At 41.6% G+C, this 21006-nt stretch overlaps 1 protein-coding gene across 1 annotated transcript in view; it reads left to right on the forward strand.

Moving 5' to 3' along the window:
- LOC122776018 (neural-cadherin-like) overlaps positions 1-21006 on the forward strand; it is a 93325-nt gene that overhangs the window by 60682 nt on the left and 11637 nt on the right. The window contains exons 18-30 of the mRNA XM_044036327.1: positions 297-1905; positions 2638-2731; positions 4541-4725; positions 5656-5885; positions 6329-6606; positions 8334-8548; positions 10433-10560; positions 10676-10803; positions 13353-13476; positions 14720-14903; positions 15150-15316; positions 17811-18075; positions 18651-18834. Coding sequence (XP_043892262.1) covers positions 297-1905; positions 2638-2731; positions 4541-4725; positions 5656-5885; positions 6329-6606; positions 8334-8548; positions 10433-10560; positions 10676-10803; positions 13353-13476; positions 14720-14903; positions 15150-15316; positions 17811-18075; positions 18651-18834 — 3791 coding nt within the window. The remainder of the gene's footprint in view (positions 1-296; positions 1906-2637; positions 2732-4540; positions 4726-5655; positions 5886-6328; positions 6607-8333; positions 8549-10432; positions 10561-10675; positions 10804-13352; positions 13477-14719; positions 14904-15149; positions 15317-17810; positions 18076-18650; positions 18835-21006) is intronic.

The following is a 21006-nucleotide window of genomic DNA, read 5'->3' on the forward strand; positions in this document are numbered from 1 at the left end:
TTGAAGATTATAGAATTATCATACTGGTAAGTTATAGCAACATGGATCTTGAGGCGGCAGCTGAACTGTCAGACACACTCTGAGGCCAAATGGAAGTAACAGGCCCAATAAAAGCTCATTGCTTTGAAATAGGTGGCCAGAAAAAAGTAGTGCAAACACTTGAATGGGCTGTCTAAAAACTCAAGAGCAAAAAAAAGACCCAGGTGACAGAAAATAAATAAAAGGAGGTTGTAATTTAGGTTTGTCTGGATGAATTAATATCCATTTTCTGAATAAGTTGTCTCTTATCTCTGCAGGTGACAGCCACTGACCCTGACAAAGATGCAGACCAGGGCGCCATACGATATTCCATTCATGGCCAAGGGGCAGACTCACACTTTATGATCAATGACATTACCGGGGAGATGTATGCCCAGCGCACCCTGGACCGAGAAGAGCGTGCTGTTTGGCGCTTTGTTGTCATGGCAACGGACGAAGAGGGCGAGGGACTCACTGGTTTTACAGATGTTATTATTAACGTGTGGGACATCAATGATAATGCCCCTACCTTCTCCTGTGCCCCTGATAATTGCCACAGTTGCGTGGCGGAGAACTCCCCCCCTGGAACATTTGTTGTGGAAATGACAGCAGTAGACCTGGATGATGCTGCTGTTGGCCTGAACGCTATCCTCACCTACCGGATTATTGAGAATTCACGAAATGCAAACAGTGTAGACCTCTTTATGATCGATTCCAGCACTGGAACCGTATCTGTGGCAGCGGAGGGTCTGGACCGGGAGTTTGCGGACAATCACCGGCTGATAGTGGAGGCGCGGGACGGTGGGGGCATGACAGGTACAGCGACTGCTACTGTAGTTGTGACGGACATCAATGACCATGTCCCAAAGTTCCGAATGGACTGGTGTGGTGTTCGTGTCCCAGAGAGCACTGATGAAGATGCTCCTATTCTGGACTTGAGCGCTGTGGACCTTGACGCTGGCATGTATGGACAGCTGACCTTCAGTGTGGTGGCTGGAGACCCAGATCAGCAATTTTACATGGTCAGCCACAGACTAGACCAGAGGGGCACTCTGAGACTGAAGCAGAAGCTGGACTTTGAGAAGAGTGGGAATCAGCAGTTCAACCTTACCATTAAAGTGGAGGACTCTGACTTCTCCAGCCTGATCCACTGTCTGGTACAAGTGGAGGATGAGAATGATAATGCCCCTGTATTTGTCCCAAGTTCTCATCTGCTTGCTCCTCTGCCTGAGGACATTACTGTAGGAACCAGTGTCATTCAGGTCATGGCCACTGACTCTGACTCAGGTCTGAATGGGGACATATTGTACAGCATTCTTCCCCAATCTGACCCATTTCAACATTTTTCAGTCAGTCAAGCTGGTGTGGTCACAGTTATCAGCTCTTTGGACAGGGAGACAGTGGCAGGTTATGAACTTGTTGTTGTGGCGACAGACCAGGGATCCCCAGCATTGACTGGCAGTGTCACGGTCTACCTGACGCTGCTAGACAGGAATGACAATGGACCAGAGCTGGAGGTGGCCTACACACCTCTGGTGTGGGAGAACAGTCCAGCATCTCAGGTGGTGTGGCTCAACACGAGCTCCACTCTGCTTCATGTTGTGGACAGGGACTCCCCAGAGCAGGGGCCCCCTTTTTTTCTGTCCCTACCCTCATTTTACTCTGATGACTTCCACCTACAAGATCATGGGAATGGCTCTGCAACACTCACTGCCCTGCGGAGATTTGACAGGGAAAGGCAGAGTGAGTTCCACTTGCCATTGATCATGATTGACAGCGGCACTCCACCAATGACAGCCACAAACACACTCACAATCACCATTGGTGACCAGAATGATAACGCCCATCAGGCGGGAGAGAAAGACATCTACGTGCACAGCCGCAAGGGTGAGTTGCTTGGGTCTCCTCGTTTCATTTTCTTTGCCCATTGTTTACGCTATAGAGCTTTGTTCTGCAGGCAGAGCTTCATTGAAGGGGAGAAAATGAGGCTACAAAAGTTTTCAATCCCATACCTGCTCTAGTGTAGTCTGGAATTCATAATTATGTTCTTCCTTTTACATTCTAACAGCATTTTGTTATGGTAATAAGGTTGTCAAATCCGCTCTCAAGCCCTCAGCATGTCCTTCCCCTGTCCTGCCGTTGCCTACAGCTCACATGAACATCACATTATGGATCACAATTAATCTATTTTGTAGTGTTTTTACCCTCCAGGGTAAGTTGTTTACGCCTGTTGGCTAGTTAGAGTTTTGATGGCACAATCACCGACTTGGCAGTTTTGGTAATTGTAGAAAGCAGGAGCACTGTGACTCATTCAGGCTGCCATTGTTTACCCAGCTGCAGCACTCTGGCACTGCAGGTCAATAATAACATAATCCATACTGAGATAGCCCCGCTTCCTTAAGCTCCACGCGCTCTGAAGTGGAGCACTGAGAGTCTATTCATTCCAGCAGTGGGGCTCCACAGTTATGAGGATAATAAGTAGAACAGAACACAAGAATGCAAGATAAGGAGAAGAGAGGGATGTAAAGATAAGTGTCAGCATCAGCAGATTCTGTCCTGACGAAATCAACGTGCATGTGTCTGTGTGTGTGTGTGTGTTTGTGTGTTTACCTTGAACAGGAAGGATGGCAAATGCAGTCCTGGGGAAGGTGTATGCCCCAGATCCTGATGACTGGGACAACAAGACCTACACTCTGGAGACAAGTGCAGCCAAGTAAGCTCTCCCTGTAAAAATCAAATTTTTTTTTTTTCGGAAAACATGCTGATCTCCAAATGTGCAGCACAAGTACAAGTGCTAAAGCAATGATGTACCAGAAGAACTGCCAACAGTGTAGAATTTAAAAAATGAAAAGGATGTGGACTCAGCGTTAAGGCTGTATTTCTCCAAGACCTCTTTCGAGTGATATCACTCAGCCTAAAACATGCCTAGCAGGTACTTCTCCTAATCTCAGATCCAATTCCCCGACCTCTCATACAAGCTGCACTTTCAAAACGGACTTTAATCGTGGCCTTCAAGAGTCATTGCCATCTCAGTAAATCAAATCAGATTCCAACACACAAGCAATCTCTACCAGTAGCTATGTTCCTAAGCTGAAACAGCTTGTGCTATCATGGTCAGGGACCTTGTGCAGCTTTTAGGTATTCACACCCTCAGGTCAGATTTGAAATACCAATTGCATATTTGTTTTATTCATATGATAAAGTTTGACAGTTTCCAAGCTCTTTTAGGAGCTTTCTTTGGACTAAAGTCATTTGCTTTTTGTTTTTCTCTTTCGTTTTGTTTTGTTTTTTTTCACTCTGACTTACAGGAAACACAGATACAGCTGACCAAGTCATTAACTTCTTACTGTTACGTATTAAAGGTGACATAGAATGCTTGTATCACACATATATGTTAGTTATGGAGGTCTACTTACATATATTAACTTGTTTTCATGATTAAAAACCTCCTAATCGCTGCAAACGAGCCGATCACAATATCTCCTCACTGACACTCTCTTCAGCTGCGCTGTTTCAGACCAAAACCACACCCCTAGAATGTGGACTGTGTTGTGATTGGCCAGCCAACGAGAGCTTTCCCACTGTCCTGTGATTGGCCAGGTACCTGGAAGTGACGTAATAGATAGGCCAGCTCTCAGATACACAGCTCCCCCTCTGGCACGGTGGATGCTCTGCATCTCAGCAGCTACAACGAGAGTAGTTCTTCTTCTTCTGCGGTTGAATGTACGCAACCGGATGTGCCCGGACTAGTGCCCGCACCAGGAGGCGCTACGGTGGTGAGAGGAGTGGTGAGGATTTTTGATGACGACATCAAATTAAGGAAGTGCCGATCCGCTTCGCAGAGCCCAGGAAAACAATACAACACTATTTTCTCAGCAGTGGCTGAACTGTTTGTTCTGAAACTTTAGGGTTTCATAAACGAGGTAATGACGCAGATACACACACAAACGCAGCGTTAATTGGAGCTTCCGGTCTATGTGGGCTTTAAGTATGTCTGTGAACAAAAAGCTCGGGAAACAACAGCCGTCAATCTCTCACCTTCCAACCAAGCCATCTTCTGTGACTTGAAGATATAGTATTTTACATGTCATGCATTAAAATATCTATTTTATTGAGAAGTGTACTTATGTTAGCCCAACTTTCCACATTTCCAGCATTTTTTATATCCATAGAAATCCGTACCATCTTCTTTCCCGGCTCTGCTATAATTTCCGGGGCAAGCCCCCGATTACACATCACCATTACTAGTAAGCCACTGTGCTGTCTTTACTCTTTTTCTAATGATAATGGGTATTTCTCACTGATGGGTCATGATTACTCACCAAAGATCTCCCTCTTAAAGTGCAAAGGCACAGAGACATCAAAGGAGACAACAAGACAACAATTCTCACGATACTCGTGATCTACGCTGCTTCCCCACATCATCAAACAAGGCCTTTTGTTTTTTGTTTTAAATGAGAGACCCCTGGTGGTACAAATGACACATGTCGCGTTGTGTTTACGGCTTGTTTGCTTTTCTCAGATACTTCAGGCTGAACCAGACCACAGGAATACTGACCCTGCGACGGAACACTCCAGCAGGCAGCTACTGGTTGAGGGTCTGGGTGTCCGACGGTGTGTGGCCCAATGTGATGTCAGGGGTCAGAGTTCATGTCAGGGATCTGGAGGAAAAGGCCATCCTTTCGTCTGCCTCTCTGCGTCTGACTGGTAATATTAAAGAAAGAAAACACACAGCTACATACCATACAACTGAGTCCCTCACCTGACGGAACTATTGTACACATTTTGCTTCAGTGGACGACTGGAACATAGATGGGTTCTGCTGTGATTCAGTACCTGTTATGTCTCTGCGTGACCCCTGTCCTCCACAAAATGGAAAGCTTGCTCTTTGTTGCCACTGCTGTTGTTCTGTTCCCTTTTGAAGCTGATGCTGAAAGACACAGGCTACAGGCATGAATAAATTGGTACTTTTCATTGAATGATTATCAGGTTGTCAATGCAGTTAACGCTGAAATAATAGGCTGTCAAAATGAATCTTTCTACTCGTTCTGTTTAGCATTTCTAAGCATTGCAGAGCAACCATTCACAGGGCTTGCTGGGAACGGTCTTTTTCTTCGTCTTCGTATGCCGCACTCTGAAGTTTATGTTCATTTTTCTGTCAATCTCTCAGAGCAAATTGGAGTTATAAAGGTCAATTCGGCAGTGTCAGGTAAAGTCCTTGACATTTGAAAAGCCATTCGGCAAGAGACGAGGACTATTATGGATGCCACTGAATCTAAGTCATTATCATTTTTGGAGATTAAAGATGACTGTCCACATTCTCTAGATATTATTGGAAGGTGGCACCACAAATATGATTGATTTTCTGGCCATGCATTTTTTTTGTACATGGCAATTCTTCAAGACCTTTAACTTTATCTCAGTGGTGGAATAATTGATCCTTTTTTTGACTGCATCACAAATCATTCACCTTATTGATGATTCACTGAGGAAACAGATCAATAGTGGGACACGTCAGGCTACCTCTTGAGCTAATGGAAGCAGGAACTTAGTAGACTTGCTAAACCTCTGCAGTTGTCATTGATGAGTCCGTTGTTCTTATTGCATGAACCCCTCTCATCCTTTGTCTCCCTGAAGGCATCACAGCGAAAGATTTTATCAGCTCCCGCGTCCAGGGGAAGAGCCGGCTTGAGACATTCTGGGTCTTCCTGTCTGAAACCCTCTCCGTCAGGTCGGGTAGCATCAACATTTTCAGCATAGCAGACAGAAAGGAGAAAACGGTGGACATTCATTTCTATGTGCTAACGGATAATGGCTACCTGCTCCCAGAGAAACTGCATGCTGTCCTCGCTGCACATAAAAAGAAGGTATATATACCATCATGTCTGATAGATAGAGATCAATGCTCATATATCAGGTTGTACACCTGGGAGCTTGAGGGGAAGAGATAGTGGGGCTTTTATCTGCCCTTTTATTTTCACACCAACTTTCTGTCTGTTTACTACTTGGCCCTGTCATGTTTCTTTGTCTCATCCATTCATTTGTTGTCTTTGTCTCTCCTCCTTTTGTGACACGGCATGCTTTCCTTTGCCCATGTTACATCATCGTGATATTTCTCCCCTCTCTAAGCTCAAATTAATGTAATATTATTATTATTATTATAAATATATTAGAGTATGAACCACTTTGCTATTTTGCATTGCATGGAAAGACCTTTAATAAATAACAACAGTCGAAATACGAACTCCCATCACTGACAATCATAGTAATTGTAATATTTTTCTCGCTTGTCTCCTCTGATTCTCCACAGTTGCAGTCAATGTTGCAGGTGAATGTGAGCCAGGTGCAGATAGATGAGTGTGTGTGCACGGACTGCAAGACATCCAGAGGCTGCTCCACACAGTTGAGCCTCAGTGACTCGCCCACCCTGTTAGACTCAGGCGCCTTTGCCCTGGTCTCAGTGAAAGTGACGTCCTCTGCTGTGTGTGGCTGTGCTGCCAGAGAAATGACCCACCAACCCTGCTCCTCCTACCCTACTAACCCCTGCCTTAATGGAGGGACCTGCATTGACACGCATAATGGATACAGGTGAGAGGCATATCAAAAGTTATATTTAAATATTTCTTAAAGAGAGAAAATAAATCTGGAATATATGTTTCCTGGTGTGGCATCATGAGAGATTGAGACCAGAATTACTTACTGAATCTCTCATGACAAATCAAATTTAACTTCACCTGACTTACTTGAGCTACAGTTACTGAATTTAGACGACGAGGATTTTCAAAAGACTGGGAAGCAATGTTCCTGTATGTGCATGCACATCTTGTCGACTTATTTCTATAGGTCTGCAGATTTGAAACCACATGTTTGTGTGTTCAGAACTGATCTGCACATATTAAACATAGCCTTTGTAGTCAGGTTAGCCAGCGCTTTAACTGTTGATAATTGTCTGCACTCTGTAGGCCTTCACCTTGTCGTGAAAATGTCCCTGTGGTGGTCTGTCACAGAAGAAACAGCATGGAGTTCATTTTGTTCTCACACTAATGCCCAGATTAGATAAATATAGGGCAAACGGATTAGTCCAACTCTGGCCCCTCTCTTTGCTCACAACTTTTCAAAATCTCATTTAATGCCATTTGCATGAACACGCAAGTTTGTTAAAAGCTCGGTCTTCGAAGAGAAAAATGTACAGGACTTGTTTACGCTTTTATCTCTCAAGCGTTGACTTGATAAGCCTGTGCACTGTGCACATGTGGTGAGAGAAGACCTTGAGAAGAATAGCCTCCCTTATACCATATGTGCTATTGTATGAATGTATTATAACCATAAAGAATCCAATTTTTGGTTCAATATTCTGTCAGAAGAGCTTAATAGGCAACCCCAGCCGGCAGCTGATCAGATATTGTCAATCAAAGACAGAAAAAATATTCCCAGTACTTCTTGATGAGGTCTGGCATTGCTCGCATGAATAACATGAAAGAGAAATGAAAGAGTGAGGTGCTGTGCTTGACATGTGCATATATTTATGCATGGAGAGACACTCATCCTACGACATCGCTGTTGCCGCATGTATTCAGTATTCTTCACATGTGTTCCCCCTCTGCAGAATAAACAGTAATGTGGAGAAACAGCTCCTAACAGCCTCAGTACACACAGCCTTACTCAGACACCGCATGAAAATAGATGGCTTTGACATTATCAGCAAAGCCAGCTTGTCTCACACGCCTGCATTGAAGGGGACAGGATGAGATCAACCAGTCCCTTCCATCTTCACCATTGCAGTGATTGAATGGGCTGCTTTTCATCGCCGCATGTATCTCTTCTTATTGTGGTTTTTGTATTATTAATGACAGTTACCATGTTGAAGAGGGAGAGGGGAAAAAGAATTATCTGTTACACAATATAACACCAAGAAGCAGGGTTTTCACCCCCACATAACATGTATTTAGTATGTTAGGAATGAAAAGAGTGCATGGGCATGAATGAAATAAGTGCAGGAAATGAGTGGCGATGCAGCACATAGAAAAGTGAAAGAAATAGAATTAATTATCGCCTAACAAAGACGATGTGATGTGCAGAGCAGGAATAGTCTCCAGAGGGTTCAGCTTCGGCAGCTTTGATAGATAAAGAATAGAACAGAGTAATGTTTTGTTCACGCTTAATTGATTTAATGTAGAACTGAATATTTACGGATTCCTGGCTGATACAAACAGTTGATTGAGAAAAGCGTTTTCTCACTGGTGATTTCTCACTGTTTCTTTCCGTGTGTTTTGCCCTGATTTTCTCTCCTATTTTCTCCTTCTTTGGTGCTTCAGGTGTCACTGTCCCCCACAGCTTGAGGGGCCAGACTGTCAGCAGACAAGGCTCAGTTTCCTTGGTGACGGCTATGCCTGGTTTCCCCCCATAAGGCCATGCTTTGATAGCCATATTTCACTAGAGTTTATGACAGAGGAAGACGATGGACTTCTCCTGTATGCCGGCCCAGTAGCCACGCTCATGCCTGGGGATGCTGAAGACTATATGGCTTTAGGTAAAGAATGAGTATGATTAATCAGATGTGCGCCAAGAGGACTCTGAGCTGTTATTGTACCAAAACGTGGAACTTAATTCTGTACTTTTTATTACTGGGTGATAGCCAATCAGATATAGGAGGCACATTTTGTTTGTTAGTGCACTGCTGGGGGAAAAGGGCACTCACTCTCCTGAGTAATACACTAAGCATTAAACATGATGTTACACAGGCAGCCCAGTTGTACAGTTTAATGTGCATGCGTATATAACCCTGGGCTGTGGTAGGAAAACCGTCAGTGTCTTACTCAGCAGGGGTTTACTGTCACTGACCCAAAGGCTTGATCATGAGTCCTGACGGTGAAGGATGGTATTTAAAGATTTATCTAACTGAATAGGTGATCAGGTATATATGAATATGCGTAGAATATATAAGTACAATACTTTACACAGTATTTATGAATGCTTTAGCCCTTTAACACCAAAGCCTCATAATTTGTGCTTATTTTAACCAAGGGCCAGAAAATGTCCAAAGTGCTTTTGCCCACTTTTCCATAATAACTTTCTGGCAGTTATTTACAATTTACTGCATGTTATACAGTAATAGTGTAACAGTTTAAAATGAACAAAAACAAAAGTAAAACACTGTAGTTGCACGTGAATACCAGATTTTGCATGTTAAATTTGAACAGTATAATTATTTAAAATAACATCTGTTTATAACAGTGAGTTTTTGTCTCACTGTCCAAAAACAGGCCACAAAATGGAAACTACGTACTAGACGTTTTTTCCAACGCTCTCCTCTTTGGTGACAAAGATGCAAATTCGCCGGCTTCCTGCAACAGCACATGTGGAATTATCGTAATAACCACATGCTGGCTTTAACGTATAATTTTTTCCGATAGCACAAGCCATTGTGTAATTATGGTAACGCAAAATGTGCTCGCGCAAACGTGTCGTCTTTGATCCACTCGGTGTTTAATGGTTATTTTAGGGTGCATTGTAATGATGTGTTACACGTCCATCTCTTTTTAAATATTCATGTTTTTCTCGGTTAAAGAAGCACATTGTTCGACTAAACCATGACTATGAGGATGATGATGACGATGAGGATGGTAATGAATAAATTCCATTATACAGTAAACATTAAATAATATAATAGAAACCAGTATATTGTATTTTTATGACAGAACCTGAAGCTATAGCTGCTATAGACACACACCCGCATACAAATTACATTTATTATTTTCTTTACCCAAATGACAATTAATATACTTTATAATTTGCCATCAGTCACATCTTGCCATGAAGATAGTTTTATTTTATAACGTGTGCCTCTGAGATTTCTACCTCCGCCCCATTATGTTAAAGGTGAATTTCATTTCATTTATGGGTCTCTGAACATTTAAAAATGTAGAGGGAAGAAGAAAAAAGAAGAAAGACTGCTCGGATCATGTCCTTCCAGAAACTGTTACCATGACGTGGATCATCCATAGCTGAGTCATTTTGTTTAAACCAATCTTTGAATTTATTTTTTAATCTCCTGTTTTGTAGCCATTTTTCCATCCCCTCGTTTCAATCTGATTGCTTGCTGTCACCCAGCTGTGTTACACGGTTTTTTATTGTCGTCGTCTATTCATATGTCTCCTGCGATTTCCCCATGCCTCATACATCTTACTTCTTTTTTATGCATTTCATCACACAGTGCTTTTTTTATTATTATTTTGTTGGTTGTGTTTAGTTTTTTTTGGCTTTGGCTTGTCTGTGCAAGTAAATTGAGTCATCTTTCTACTCTACAGAGCGGTTGTTGTGTTTTGGGCATTTTGAATATTTCAATCACGTCTAGCGAGGTTGTTTACTTAGTTTAGAGTTGTTAGTGTAAACTCTCACCTCTCTTTTTCCTCAGAGCTGATCGGTGGGACGCCCAGTCTGAAAATTAATCACGGTTCTGGGACACTGGTCCTCCAGTTAACAAATAACGCTGGGGTTTCTGACAGACGATGGCATCGTCTTGATGTGAGGAGTAACAGTAAGGTAAGAGAAGTCCTTTCATGGCATTACATGCTGTCGCTTAAAATGAGTGTCTGGCTATACTGTACACTCACAAATCCGCTGTGATGACCTCTTTTCACCTTTCCCCAATTTAAAGGAAGTGCGCTTCACTCTCGATCGATGTTCAAGTGCCATCGTCATGGAGACAGAAGGCGTGGACTCGTGGGCGATGACTGAGGACCGCTCGTCTTGTGAAATCCGCGGGGTCACACCCAACAGGGACAAGTAAGATCAATAATTAAATAGAACAACTGCTACCAACACGTCATATAAAGTCCCACAACGAGCCAGTGAAAGCTGCAGGCTGCAGGGCCTCCAGTGTTAAATTGTGACATTAAAAAAAAAAAATACACTTTTACATAAAAATAAATTAAGATAAATAAACGTTATTCAAGAACACCAGAGTTTATGGTTGAAGTAACCAACAATAACATTTTAGTAACTCCCCAGTGATCCTTCTGGGGTTTTCGTGTGGTTGCAACAACAAATCTACTAAGGTTTACTGTTTATTCTTTTTTAAAACTAAAATCACCCAAGGCCCACAGGGACAGTGTCTAAATGTCCCCATAAGGGTAAACAATTCTCTATAGAGCAGAGGATTAACCTTTTCAGTAGCAGCAGTTAATAACTGAGTTATTCATTTGCTGATAGCTAAGTCAACACCGTATTTCAACATGGTAAATAAAATGATCTTTTTGCATGTATACTATATTAGCATATAAAGTATAAGGACCCACATCCACTATGATTTCGAGGCAGATGAAGCTTATTCTCACTTTATCTTTCGACACCAAACACTATAGCTTCACACTGTTAAGGATTTGAGGACACGTTTGTTGTGCTCTTGTAAAAATGATATCAATTTGAAGCTGGATATTGATTTCATTTATTTATGTATCTTTACTTGCTGGCATTGCAGTTCCTGGATTACTATTTGCATAACCTAAAGTTAGCAATTGTTCAAAGCTGTGTGAACTCATTTGACTGTGGTTTGAATGTAACATACATTTTGGTTACGTTCAAAAGTTACTCACTACAGCTTTACATAACGCCTCACAGTGGAGGTGATATCATTAATTTTAACACTTACATTGCAATTTTACAGTAAAGCTGTTTTTAGCAAATTGTTAAGTCCTCACACAGCAAGGTCCGAGTCACATTTACTTATAGAGCACATTTAAAAACAACTCTGTGCTATTTGTGCTTTATTACAAATAAGAATAAATAAATAAAAACAACCTCATCTGGTATTAAAAGCCAAAGCAAATAAATAGGTCTTTAGCAAGGAGTTAAAACTCTCGAGGGTCTACAGTTATATAGGCAGACTGTTTCCACAGTTAAGGACCTGCTTCAGAAAAGGCTCCGTCCCTGGAGTTTTAAGCCTGGAGCTAGTGATGTCCAGGAGCTGCTGAGTCGCTGACCTCAGTATTATGACTGGAACATGAAGGTGCTCAGTCACACAGGGTGGTGAATTATTTTGCAGGGGAAAATCATGCAATAAAATATTGAACAGGAAGCTAGTGTGGTGAAGCCAGAACAGGGGTGAGGTGATCTTATTGTCTCTTCACCACCATCAGCAAACATGCTGCTGCTTTTTAAACCAGCTAAAGACGGCAAAGAGACAAGTGATCTGTACCCAAAAGTGTGAGGCATTGCAGTGATCGAAGCAGGATAATCATGAGTTAAAGAAACAATAAATGTAAATAAATTGTGCATTGTGCAGGCCTTCACAACCCCATAATACAAGGGTAGTATAGTAGTAGTTGCAAAAAATGCAATTTTTTTCAGGAATTCCAATCGGTCCTCGCCCCACTGTGTGAGTACTCGGGCCCTAACAAATAATCTGTACCATGCTCATTCAGTATTCTGCCAACATAAAAAAATCACCCGTCCCTCTCTCTGTGGCTCTCTCCCTCCCTTTTATATCAAAAATAGAAAACAGAAATTGAGTGCCTAAAATGGTGTTGATGTGCAGCTGCATCATTTATCAGAATCAAATCAGACTGTAGAATCACAGTTCAATTTTTCTGTGCCACGTAGTTCCCTCTCTCTGGAGGGAAGAAATTGCTGATGGAATCCTTAAGTCTAATCCTTAAATGCCACCTAACCTTTTTTTTTGCTATGTTTCTGCAAAAAAGCACAGTTTTGCTTTTGCTACAGCTGAGTGTGTTTATTCCCATCAAGAGCTCGGCCTGCCACTGTGCTCTTTGTTTTGTTGTGTAAATAAGTTTATGAATTTTTAAAAATGTGCTATTAATTTAGATAACTTCTCAATTTTAAAAAGCCTTCAAGAACTTTTTTTCCACGTCTGCATCCTCCTCTCATCTCATTAGGCGACACCGTTTGTTATTGTATTAAATGGGCTATGTGTTAAATGTGCTAGATAAGCTAGAACTGAATTGTTTAATGTCCTCTGTGTGGACAGTTTCAGTTTCAAACGTGCCACAGTTTTGTGCTGAAGCATTTTATGTTTTGACAGTTTAAGGCAAATGCACATATTTTTGAAATGAGGTGAAATAAGAAGAAGAAGAATAGAGTCGTGTAGCACGTTGTCAGAAAGCAACAATAGTGATGATAGCCCTCGCAGCAAAAGAATGAAACCTTGGATTGTAACTGTGACAGCTTATATGATGTGGGTGTTTGTTCTTTTCATGCTTTCAGTCTGTTCCTTCATATTGAGGGTTGTGATTTGAGTTGCAACCACAAGATCTCACATTGTGGCTGTTTCATTTCCTTCTTGTGCACCGAGCAATGCCTTTTTTGTTCTTTCCCAGGTATCTGAATGGAAGTTATGTGTTGCAGCTCGGAGGAATCAGTGAGAACATATCGTATGAATATCCACAGCTGCAGCACAAACACTTCACTGGATGTATAAGGAACCTGCACGTGGACAGCAAGGTAATAATAAAGTAGTTATTACTTATAAACACATCACCCTGATGCCTGTTTATGAGGCGGATTATAAATTAGAATAGAATAGATGGCTTTTTCTGTCTCCTTTTTATTCTTCACCTGCTCGGATAACCACGGGGCCACACCGGCGCTGGAGTGCCTTGAGACAGCGCCACAGACCTGATAATTGCTAATGTCACTTGCGTTTCACTTGTGCTTCTGTTTAAATTCCCTCTCCCTGTTTCTGTGGCTTTGTAGTCGACACACAAGCTACAGAGAGTTTGCCAAGTGTATTTATTCAATCCATTGTGTCTTTACATTCGATATTGCAGATGCACAGAGTGGAAACCTGAGCCCAGTGGTTCAGTAACATCCGGGATTGTAATTTTAGTTGCCCTGTGGATATCTCTCCATATTTCCCCCAATCAAGCTGCAATTTACAGTCATTGTTTCTCAGCATATCCACGAGGCCTGACTTTGTCAGACAGCACGAGGACATTTCCTTTCACAAAAAAAAAACATTAGTCCAACAGACATTGTTTGCGTGTTGCATCCAATTACTTCTCTCCAGTTTGTTGGTGTATTGCTTTGTTTCTTGGTCCATTAGTGCCATGCTGAATTAACTGCATCATGTAACGCCACTGGCAGGAATGTGTATCATGTGTTCCTTTGACCACACTTTGATTTGAATGTTTTACAGCCAGTATCTGCCAAACAATGTGCAACTATAGTTGGTGAATAAATGAAATGGCCTTAAAGGAATAATTTACCAATTTGCATTTAGCTTTGTATTAGTGTCACTGGTGGGCATGAAGATATTTCTCATCTCAGGGGAAACTGAGGTTGGGAAGCACCCCTATTCAAGTAATAAAAGCTAAATGCAAATTGGTGAAGTATTCCTTTAAAAATACAGTATTTTTCATGATATTGAATGCAGTTCTATACCCCAGTATTGTGCATTTACAGTGCATACATGTACATGTTCTGCACAGTCACAGTATATCTGCAAAATATGAGTTGTGTATGTTTTGTTGTCTCAAGTATTGATGTCAGGGGTTCATACTTTTATTAAAAATGTAATGTATCAACAAGCAGCAATCAGATATCAGCCATTACATAAATACATAAAGATTAGTTATCCTTTTGCAAAAGAAGCCCCATACTCATTTACATTCATTGCAGTGCAGGACAACCCTCGTTTTTTTCTTTACGATGAATTATTCTCCTCTTCTTCTCTTTATCACTCCAGTTATATGACCTTGGTTCTCCAGCCGAATCCTCCAATACTGTGCCTGGCTGCTTTTTTATTGATAAACAATGCACCAGCATGGAGCAGCTTCCTTCCTGTGGGAAGCGGGGTCACTGCCACAGCGAGTGGGGCTCCTTTGACTGCTTCTGTGAGCTGGGGTTTACAGGGCCACAGTGTGATCAAGGTAAACATAATACATTGTTTTTCAAATGACTTGAGATTTATATGGAAAGAACAGTGCGATCTTAGAGATTTTAAGCTTTAGATGGAATAATCAATGTGGGTAGTTGCTGTTGTGGGAAGATAACCCTCCCTTAGTGCTTTTCTAGAACAGCACGCCCTCACTGTGATATCCTTTTGTATTTTCTATACAAATTCTAGCAGCTGAATTAAGTGAACAAGTGTGTCTTGTGTGTTTCTGATTGACAAGTGGCTCCGGAGTTCTCCTTTGACAGCCGAAGCCACATCCAGCTCCAGCTCTTGTGGTCTCTTCCTGCGCGGCAGACGAGAGTGCAGGTTGGTGTTCGGACTCGTGCTGCCGCCGGTGTCATCCTCAGTCTTCTCTCCCGGGAGCAGAATGAATACCTGCGTTTAGAGGTGTGTCACAACTGCTCGCACTCCTTCACCTTGACAGCTCAGATTGTTTGTGAGTCTTAAAGTAATGATCAGGGCCTGCACAATTATTGTCACAAATGCTTGTCAAGCTGAGAGTGACTAATACCAGGGTTGGAGACATATGGGTGGATACTAACGAGGCTGGTGATTGACGTGTGTATGTTCTCAACAAGGACTTATCTGCAGAATGCTGCTGTTGAGTGTCTGCTATTTAACAAAAAAAAAGAGAAAAAAAGTGCTTTATTCAAGGTTATTTCTGTCTGTAGCCAATGTTTCAAACTCAATTCAGCAAGACAGCAAAAGAGTGCACTGTTATTCGAGGGCAGAGTCTTCTTGAGTCAAGGTCAGATCCCCTGCTCTGTTCTTCAAGGGTTTTGACACAGCTTGCTTCAAGTGGTGAGCTCAAAGTCACACTGCTCATTTTGCCACAACTGGGTTGGAGTGGTGCTCATGCACGGCGTTTCTCTAGGATTCAAGTCTACTTCACTTTGTGAAACCTTCATGCGAGCACGCCTCTCAAGCCAGTGTTCCTTGTCAAAGCCTTTAGTCTGACTGACCGAATGAGGCCGAATGTGAGCAGCACCTGGAAGTAAATAGCTCCAACTGTTCCTCTTGAAGTCGGGTGTTTGCTGTGAACGGGTCTTGGTTGTGGTGTACTCTACACCTCTCCCGGCCTGTCTTTGAGATCATGTCTTTGTGCTTGTGATCATTATTTCTCGGACAGTTTTGCTCAAAGCATCCGCATCGAGTTCTTGTGCTTGTTCGGGTCTTTACACAACATGAAGAAAAACAATATTGTCCTCTTCCCTGGTCGCTGCCTCACAGTGACAGGAAAAGGAAAAGGCTTTAGCCTTAACTGTATGTGGGCTATCGAGCCGCTCTCTGTGAAAACCTCTGTGGAGCTGAATTTGAGGGCTGTATAAAACATCTGATGTCTGTCTGTGACAGCACACTGAAGCATTTCTTTAGCTTGGTTGTCTCAAAGCTCTTAAAAACACTTGAGCACAAGCCTGGTGTGTTTGTGGACAACAAGCCCTCATTTAAAGGGCTGTCTCTTGTTCCCCCTTTATATTATTCTATTGGGTAGAGTGCACCCTGAATAAATAACCACATTTTCACACAAAGGTTACCAGGGGCCAGCTGGGTATAAACAACAATTCAGCTTTCCAAGGACTATGTTGTATCTGTAAAGAAAACATTTATCAAATGCAGTCTGTGAAGGACTTTCTGGAGCACAACTTACAAGCACTACTTTTTTCAGTGACTCGTAAGAACAGTAACTCTGGGATATAATTTCTGACACTGAGCACTTAAGAAAATCACACTTTCGACAATTTACAATTTAAATCTGGGGTTTTTTTTCCCTCCAAATATTGATCGAGTCCTTTGTCTTTTGCTCGTTTTGTTACAGTCTTGAGGGCAAGGTGAGGTCTTGCCAGTTGGGAGAGCAGCGTCAGCTTTCTGTGTGTGTGTGTGTGTGTCCGTCTACTGTTCAGTGGGAGAGATGCATTTAAGATGCCCATGCTGAGGGAGCAATAGTTAACGTAGACTGGGCTGAAAGTGAATTATCTTGCCCTACTGTTTCCAATTAAGTGTTGGACATGTACAAGCTGCAGTCATGGGAGCCTCTCATTGGTGGAGTCCGTTGTGTTCGCTCATCCTTAACTGTTGAAGATAATTGTTGTTTCTTGTATACCTTCCCTTCGGGGTGACTCCAGCCTCCACCGTGCAGTGATGTGTACACCAGTGAAGCATTATTGCTGTAAAATTGCTGTATTCATTTTTACCACTAACATTTTCAAGCCACTTCTCTGGCAGGTTCTCCACAGAGAGGCTTTTTTCTGTGTAGCTAAATTTCACAATACTTGTCAGGCCCTACCTTCTCCCTTTCTTCACCACGGGATCTTATCTATTTATAATGCTATAATGCTGTAATGCTGTTCTGCTCAAGATGTCCTTTTGCTCATCAATACAGAACACAATGTGGCCGGAGTCCAGATGTGTCAGTTTAGAATCTGTGTCAGCCAAAGTAACAATTCTATTCAGGTCACTAAAGTGAGCTAATAGAGCTTTGACACATCCGATATCAAACACATCTGAAAGATTACAATATTTTCTTTGATTTCGGGTAACACTTTACACAAATTCACAGAAAGGTGTTAACAACCAACTGATTACTGAAATTAATCATGTATGCCTCTTCACACGTTTTATATTCCCTGTCTTCAGAGAACTGCACACCCGTTTTGCTCATTCACATTCACCTGCAGCTCCAGTCATAATGTGAATGAGTGTAAATGTAATTGTTTTGGTTCATTAATCAAATGCCAAATCGAAATGATTACCCAGTGTTAGCTACTCAATAGTTACTGGTTATCCAGTCATTAGGTAATCATTACCTAATGATTATTTAACCCTTTCTTGCATTGTGGATGTCCAAATCATTAAATCGTGTCTATAAACACGTTTATATCAGGTTGTTCAGGGTCTCCTGGCTGTTTTCTACAACCTTGGTGATGGCGACTACAATGTCACTCTGCCCTACTATCGCCTCGATGATGGCCAGTGGCATGAGGTGGAGCTGGACCGGTACGGCAGAGAGTTCACCCTGTACCTGGATGGAGGAGGGGGGCGACGGGAGATGACGGCTTCGCCTGGTCAGAGTCAGGAAATCATTATTGACCCTTCAGTGGTGATGATTGGAAACTCTTTTCCGTCAGGACACAACCGGAGTTTCGTTGGTGGGTATCTAAATGAGACTCAGTTAATGTTTATATGATAAATGGATACATTCTTAGAGGAGTAGAGAAGTAACTTTTAAATTGACAAATCAGCAAACACACTTGTACTCGGATACCTGTAGAAAGCAAGGTTTTATCTTTGCCTCTCACTGTTACTTCTACATTTCACTGCCTGCCCCAAAGGTATATTCATCCCTTAGTTTCAAGCAGATGAGATAAAGTGAGTCAGTGACTGTGATCTGTATTTAAATCATGTGTTAGGCCCCCTGCTCCCCATGGAGGTAGCAAACTAACCAGCAGAGAAAATATCCTGGAAAAAAAAGCAGCCCATGCTGACGGCTTAGCCTCAGGCTGTTTGTGTGTGTTTGTGCATGAGAGTGTGCAGTGGTCTTCAGGTGTGTCAGCAAGTCAATTTATGTGTCTGTGTGTCTGAGTTAACACTCCTACTGTGGTGTAAATGAGAGTTCATAAAAGATGTTGCCTGAGGACTAGTGTTTAATAGTGTCTTTTGGCTTTGTACACTCTCTGAACTTTTTTTTTTCTCTCTTATCCTCCCTTTACTCTGTCTTTGTCAGGTTGTTTGCGAGATGTAAGGTTTAACAGCCACTCCGTCTCCCTGGATACAGAGCAGCTTTCAGAGGAGCTTCAGGTGGTCACTTTGCAGGGTGTCTCTGTTGGCTGCTCTTCAGAATCCTGCCGGAAACATCACTGCTCCCCTCCCTTGGTCTGCGTGGACCTCTGGAGGCACCACGAATGCAGGTGCTGTAAATATGTAGAATAAATAACGGGATACTGGTGCATTTTGCACATATTTGCACATGTACACACAGAGAATAGCAAAGCACAGCCTTGCTTATAATAAACGTAGTAACATCAGCTGTCAACTTGCTAATTATATGAACAAATTATGTTAAAAACCCAACACACGCCTGCACTGTATGGATTTATTACAGAGGGTATAGGCTGACATACAGTAATCTACTACAAGGTCAGTCACATTAAGTTCAATGCTATATGCATTATCATTTGTCAGCTATGAACAAGGTTTGGCAATGAGTATGTAACACAAGACAAAAAAAAGACAAATCGTCCTTAACCAAACTGCAGATTTAGTATCTAAAAATATCACGACACGAGGAACAGCTTAAAATAGTATTAGTCATGAGAAAGATTTAGAATAATACTTTATTCTTAAAGTTGGAGTTTAATGGATGTTATAATCCACTGTTCGAGTGCACATTGGTGAGCAACTGATTTATTAGGGTTTTTATTGTTTAAAGTGCCACAATTTACATTTTCCTATTGCAAGCTAATGTTTAAGTGACTTGCTTGATTAACCTTTATAGAATTATGGCCTGAATTTTCTACTTGCCTCTGTTGTAGCAAGCTTTATATTGAGCTTTAGGTCACTGTTTTATTGTGCAGCTGCACCCATCCTTCTTTCTCATCATTGTTTTTGGCCACTTTAGTCAATTAGCTCTAAAAGTCCTCCTGATACTGCCTGCTCTGCAATGAACAACAGACAAACAGTTGATTAGCTGGTAAATATAGTGGAGCATTTAGCAGCTGACGCACCAGATATTTCCCTCAGGAGAAACCAAAAACAGAGCTTTTTACATTCACCAGGTGAAAAGGAACACAATTACAAGTGAACAGTTGCTCTTCAAATGATGAATGTGTAAATAAGCAACTGTTTGCTAAGTCGTTAGCTAAGCATGAAAGGAGATGATATGTTAGTTACATGTTCTAAAGTTGTTTCCATTGCCTCTTTATGGCAAAAAAGAAAATTAGCAGTTGTAGTTTTAAATAAAGTTTGGTACCACCTGCTAATAAAGACTGCGTACTTGAGGAGGTGGCTGCTGAACAATGGTAGAGCGGGTCAAGTGAGCAAATGGGTAGATGTGTGATAGATAGGCTGTCATAGGTAGAACTGTAGTGTAAAGCACTCTCTTCAGGAAAAAAGCATTCTTTATTAATATATGTTTTTCTTTATTTTATATCTCTGTATGTATATAACAGCAAGAAATGGGACAAGACAATAACACATCACAAAAGATAACTGTAAATCACAAAACAACACAATACATTTTATCGACCGCATTCAGTCACAAGGTAAGAGCTGCCATTGCTCTCTGATGTGGCCCTTCACCAATATTGCAACAGTGTGAAATATCGACTGACTGAGTGTTCAAAAGTCAAAGTCAAAAAGCCACCTTTTAGTTACAAGGTAATCACTTTTTGGCCCATGGGCCACATGCAGCCCCCCTTCAATCAATTTCCCGCCAGTTAATATCAGGTTATAATGAAGACTTCTTCTTCCCCTTCCTTTGTAAACAGACGGTGTGTGTGAAGCACAACTGTCAGTGAGGTGTACACAAGAGAGGGGAGTGAGAGACAAGCTGTGTCTCAATCCAGGGGCTGGATCCTCCCAAGTGTGGATAATTGTTGGCTAATTTGAATGCAGCAGGCAAATGCGGCCGACATTTGCCTGTTTGCGAAGGGAACATCTGTGCATAATTATGATACAATGAGATATCATTTTAAAGCTTTTTTATATATTTCAACTCATTTATATGATTTAATATAATTTAAACAGGGTTTAGGACGGAATAACTTATATCTGTGGATTCAAATTTTGCAGAAGAAGATGCTTAACCATATTTATTTGACCTGATCGAACCTGTGTTTGTCCTACTACTTGTCGAAAATTCCTTGCCGTAAATAATTAATAATTATAGATTTAACTGCATTAGTTGAATTGTTGACTTACACACAGTATGTTGTTGTTAAACTGTTGTTGCAGAAATACTGTTTTGTTTCTGTACAAATTATATGATTAAATCAGAAATCTACAAGTTTTTTTTTGTAGCTTATAATCCATGTTAGTAACTTTTAAGAGAAATTATTTGATTTGTCTCTCAGCCTGAGATA

This window comes from Solea senegalensis, linkage group LG10 (assembly GCF_019176455.1).
Source record: "Solea senegalensis isolate Sse05_10M linkage group LG10, IFAPA_SoseM_1, whole genome shotgun sequence".
NCBI classification, from domain to species: domain Eukaryota; kingdom Metazoa; phylum Chordata; class Actinopteri; order Pleuronectiformes; family Soleidae; genus Solea; species Solea senegalensis.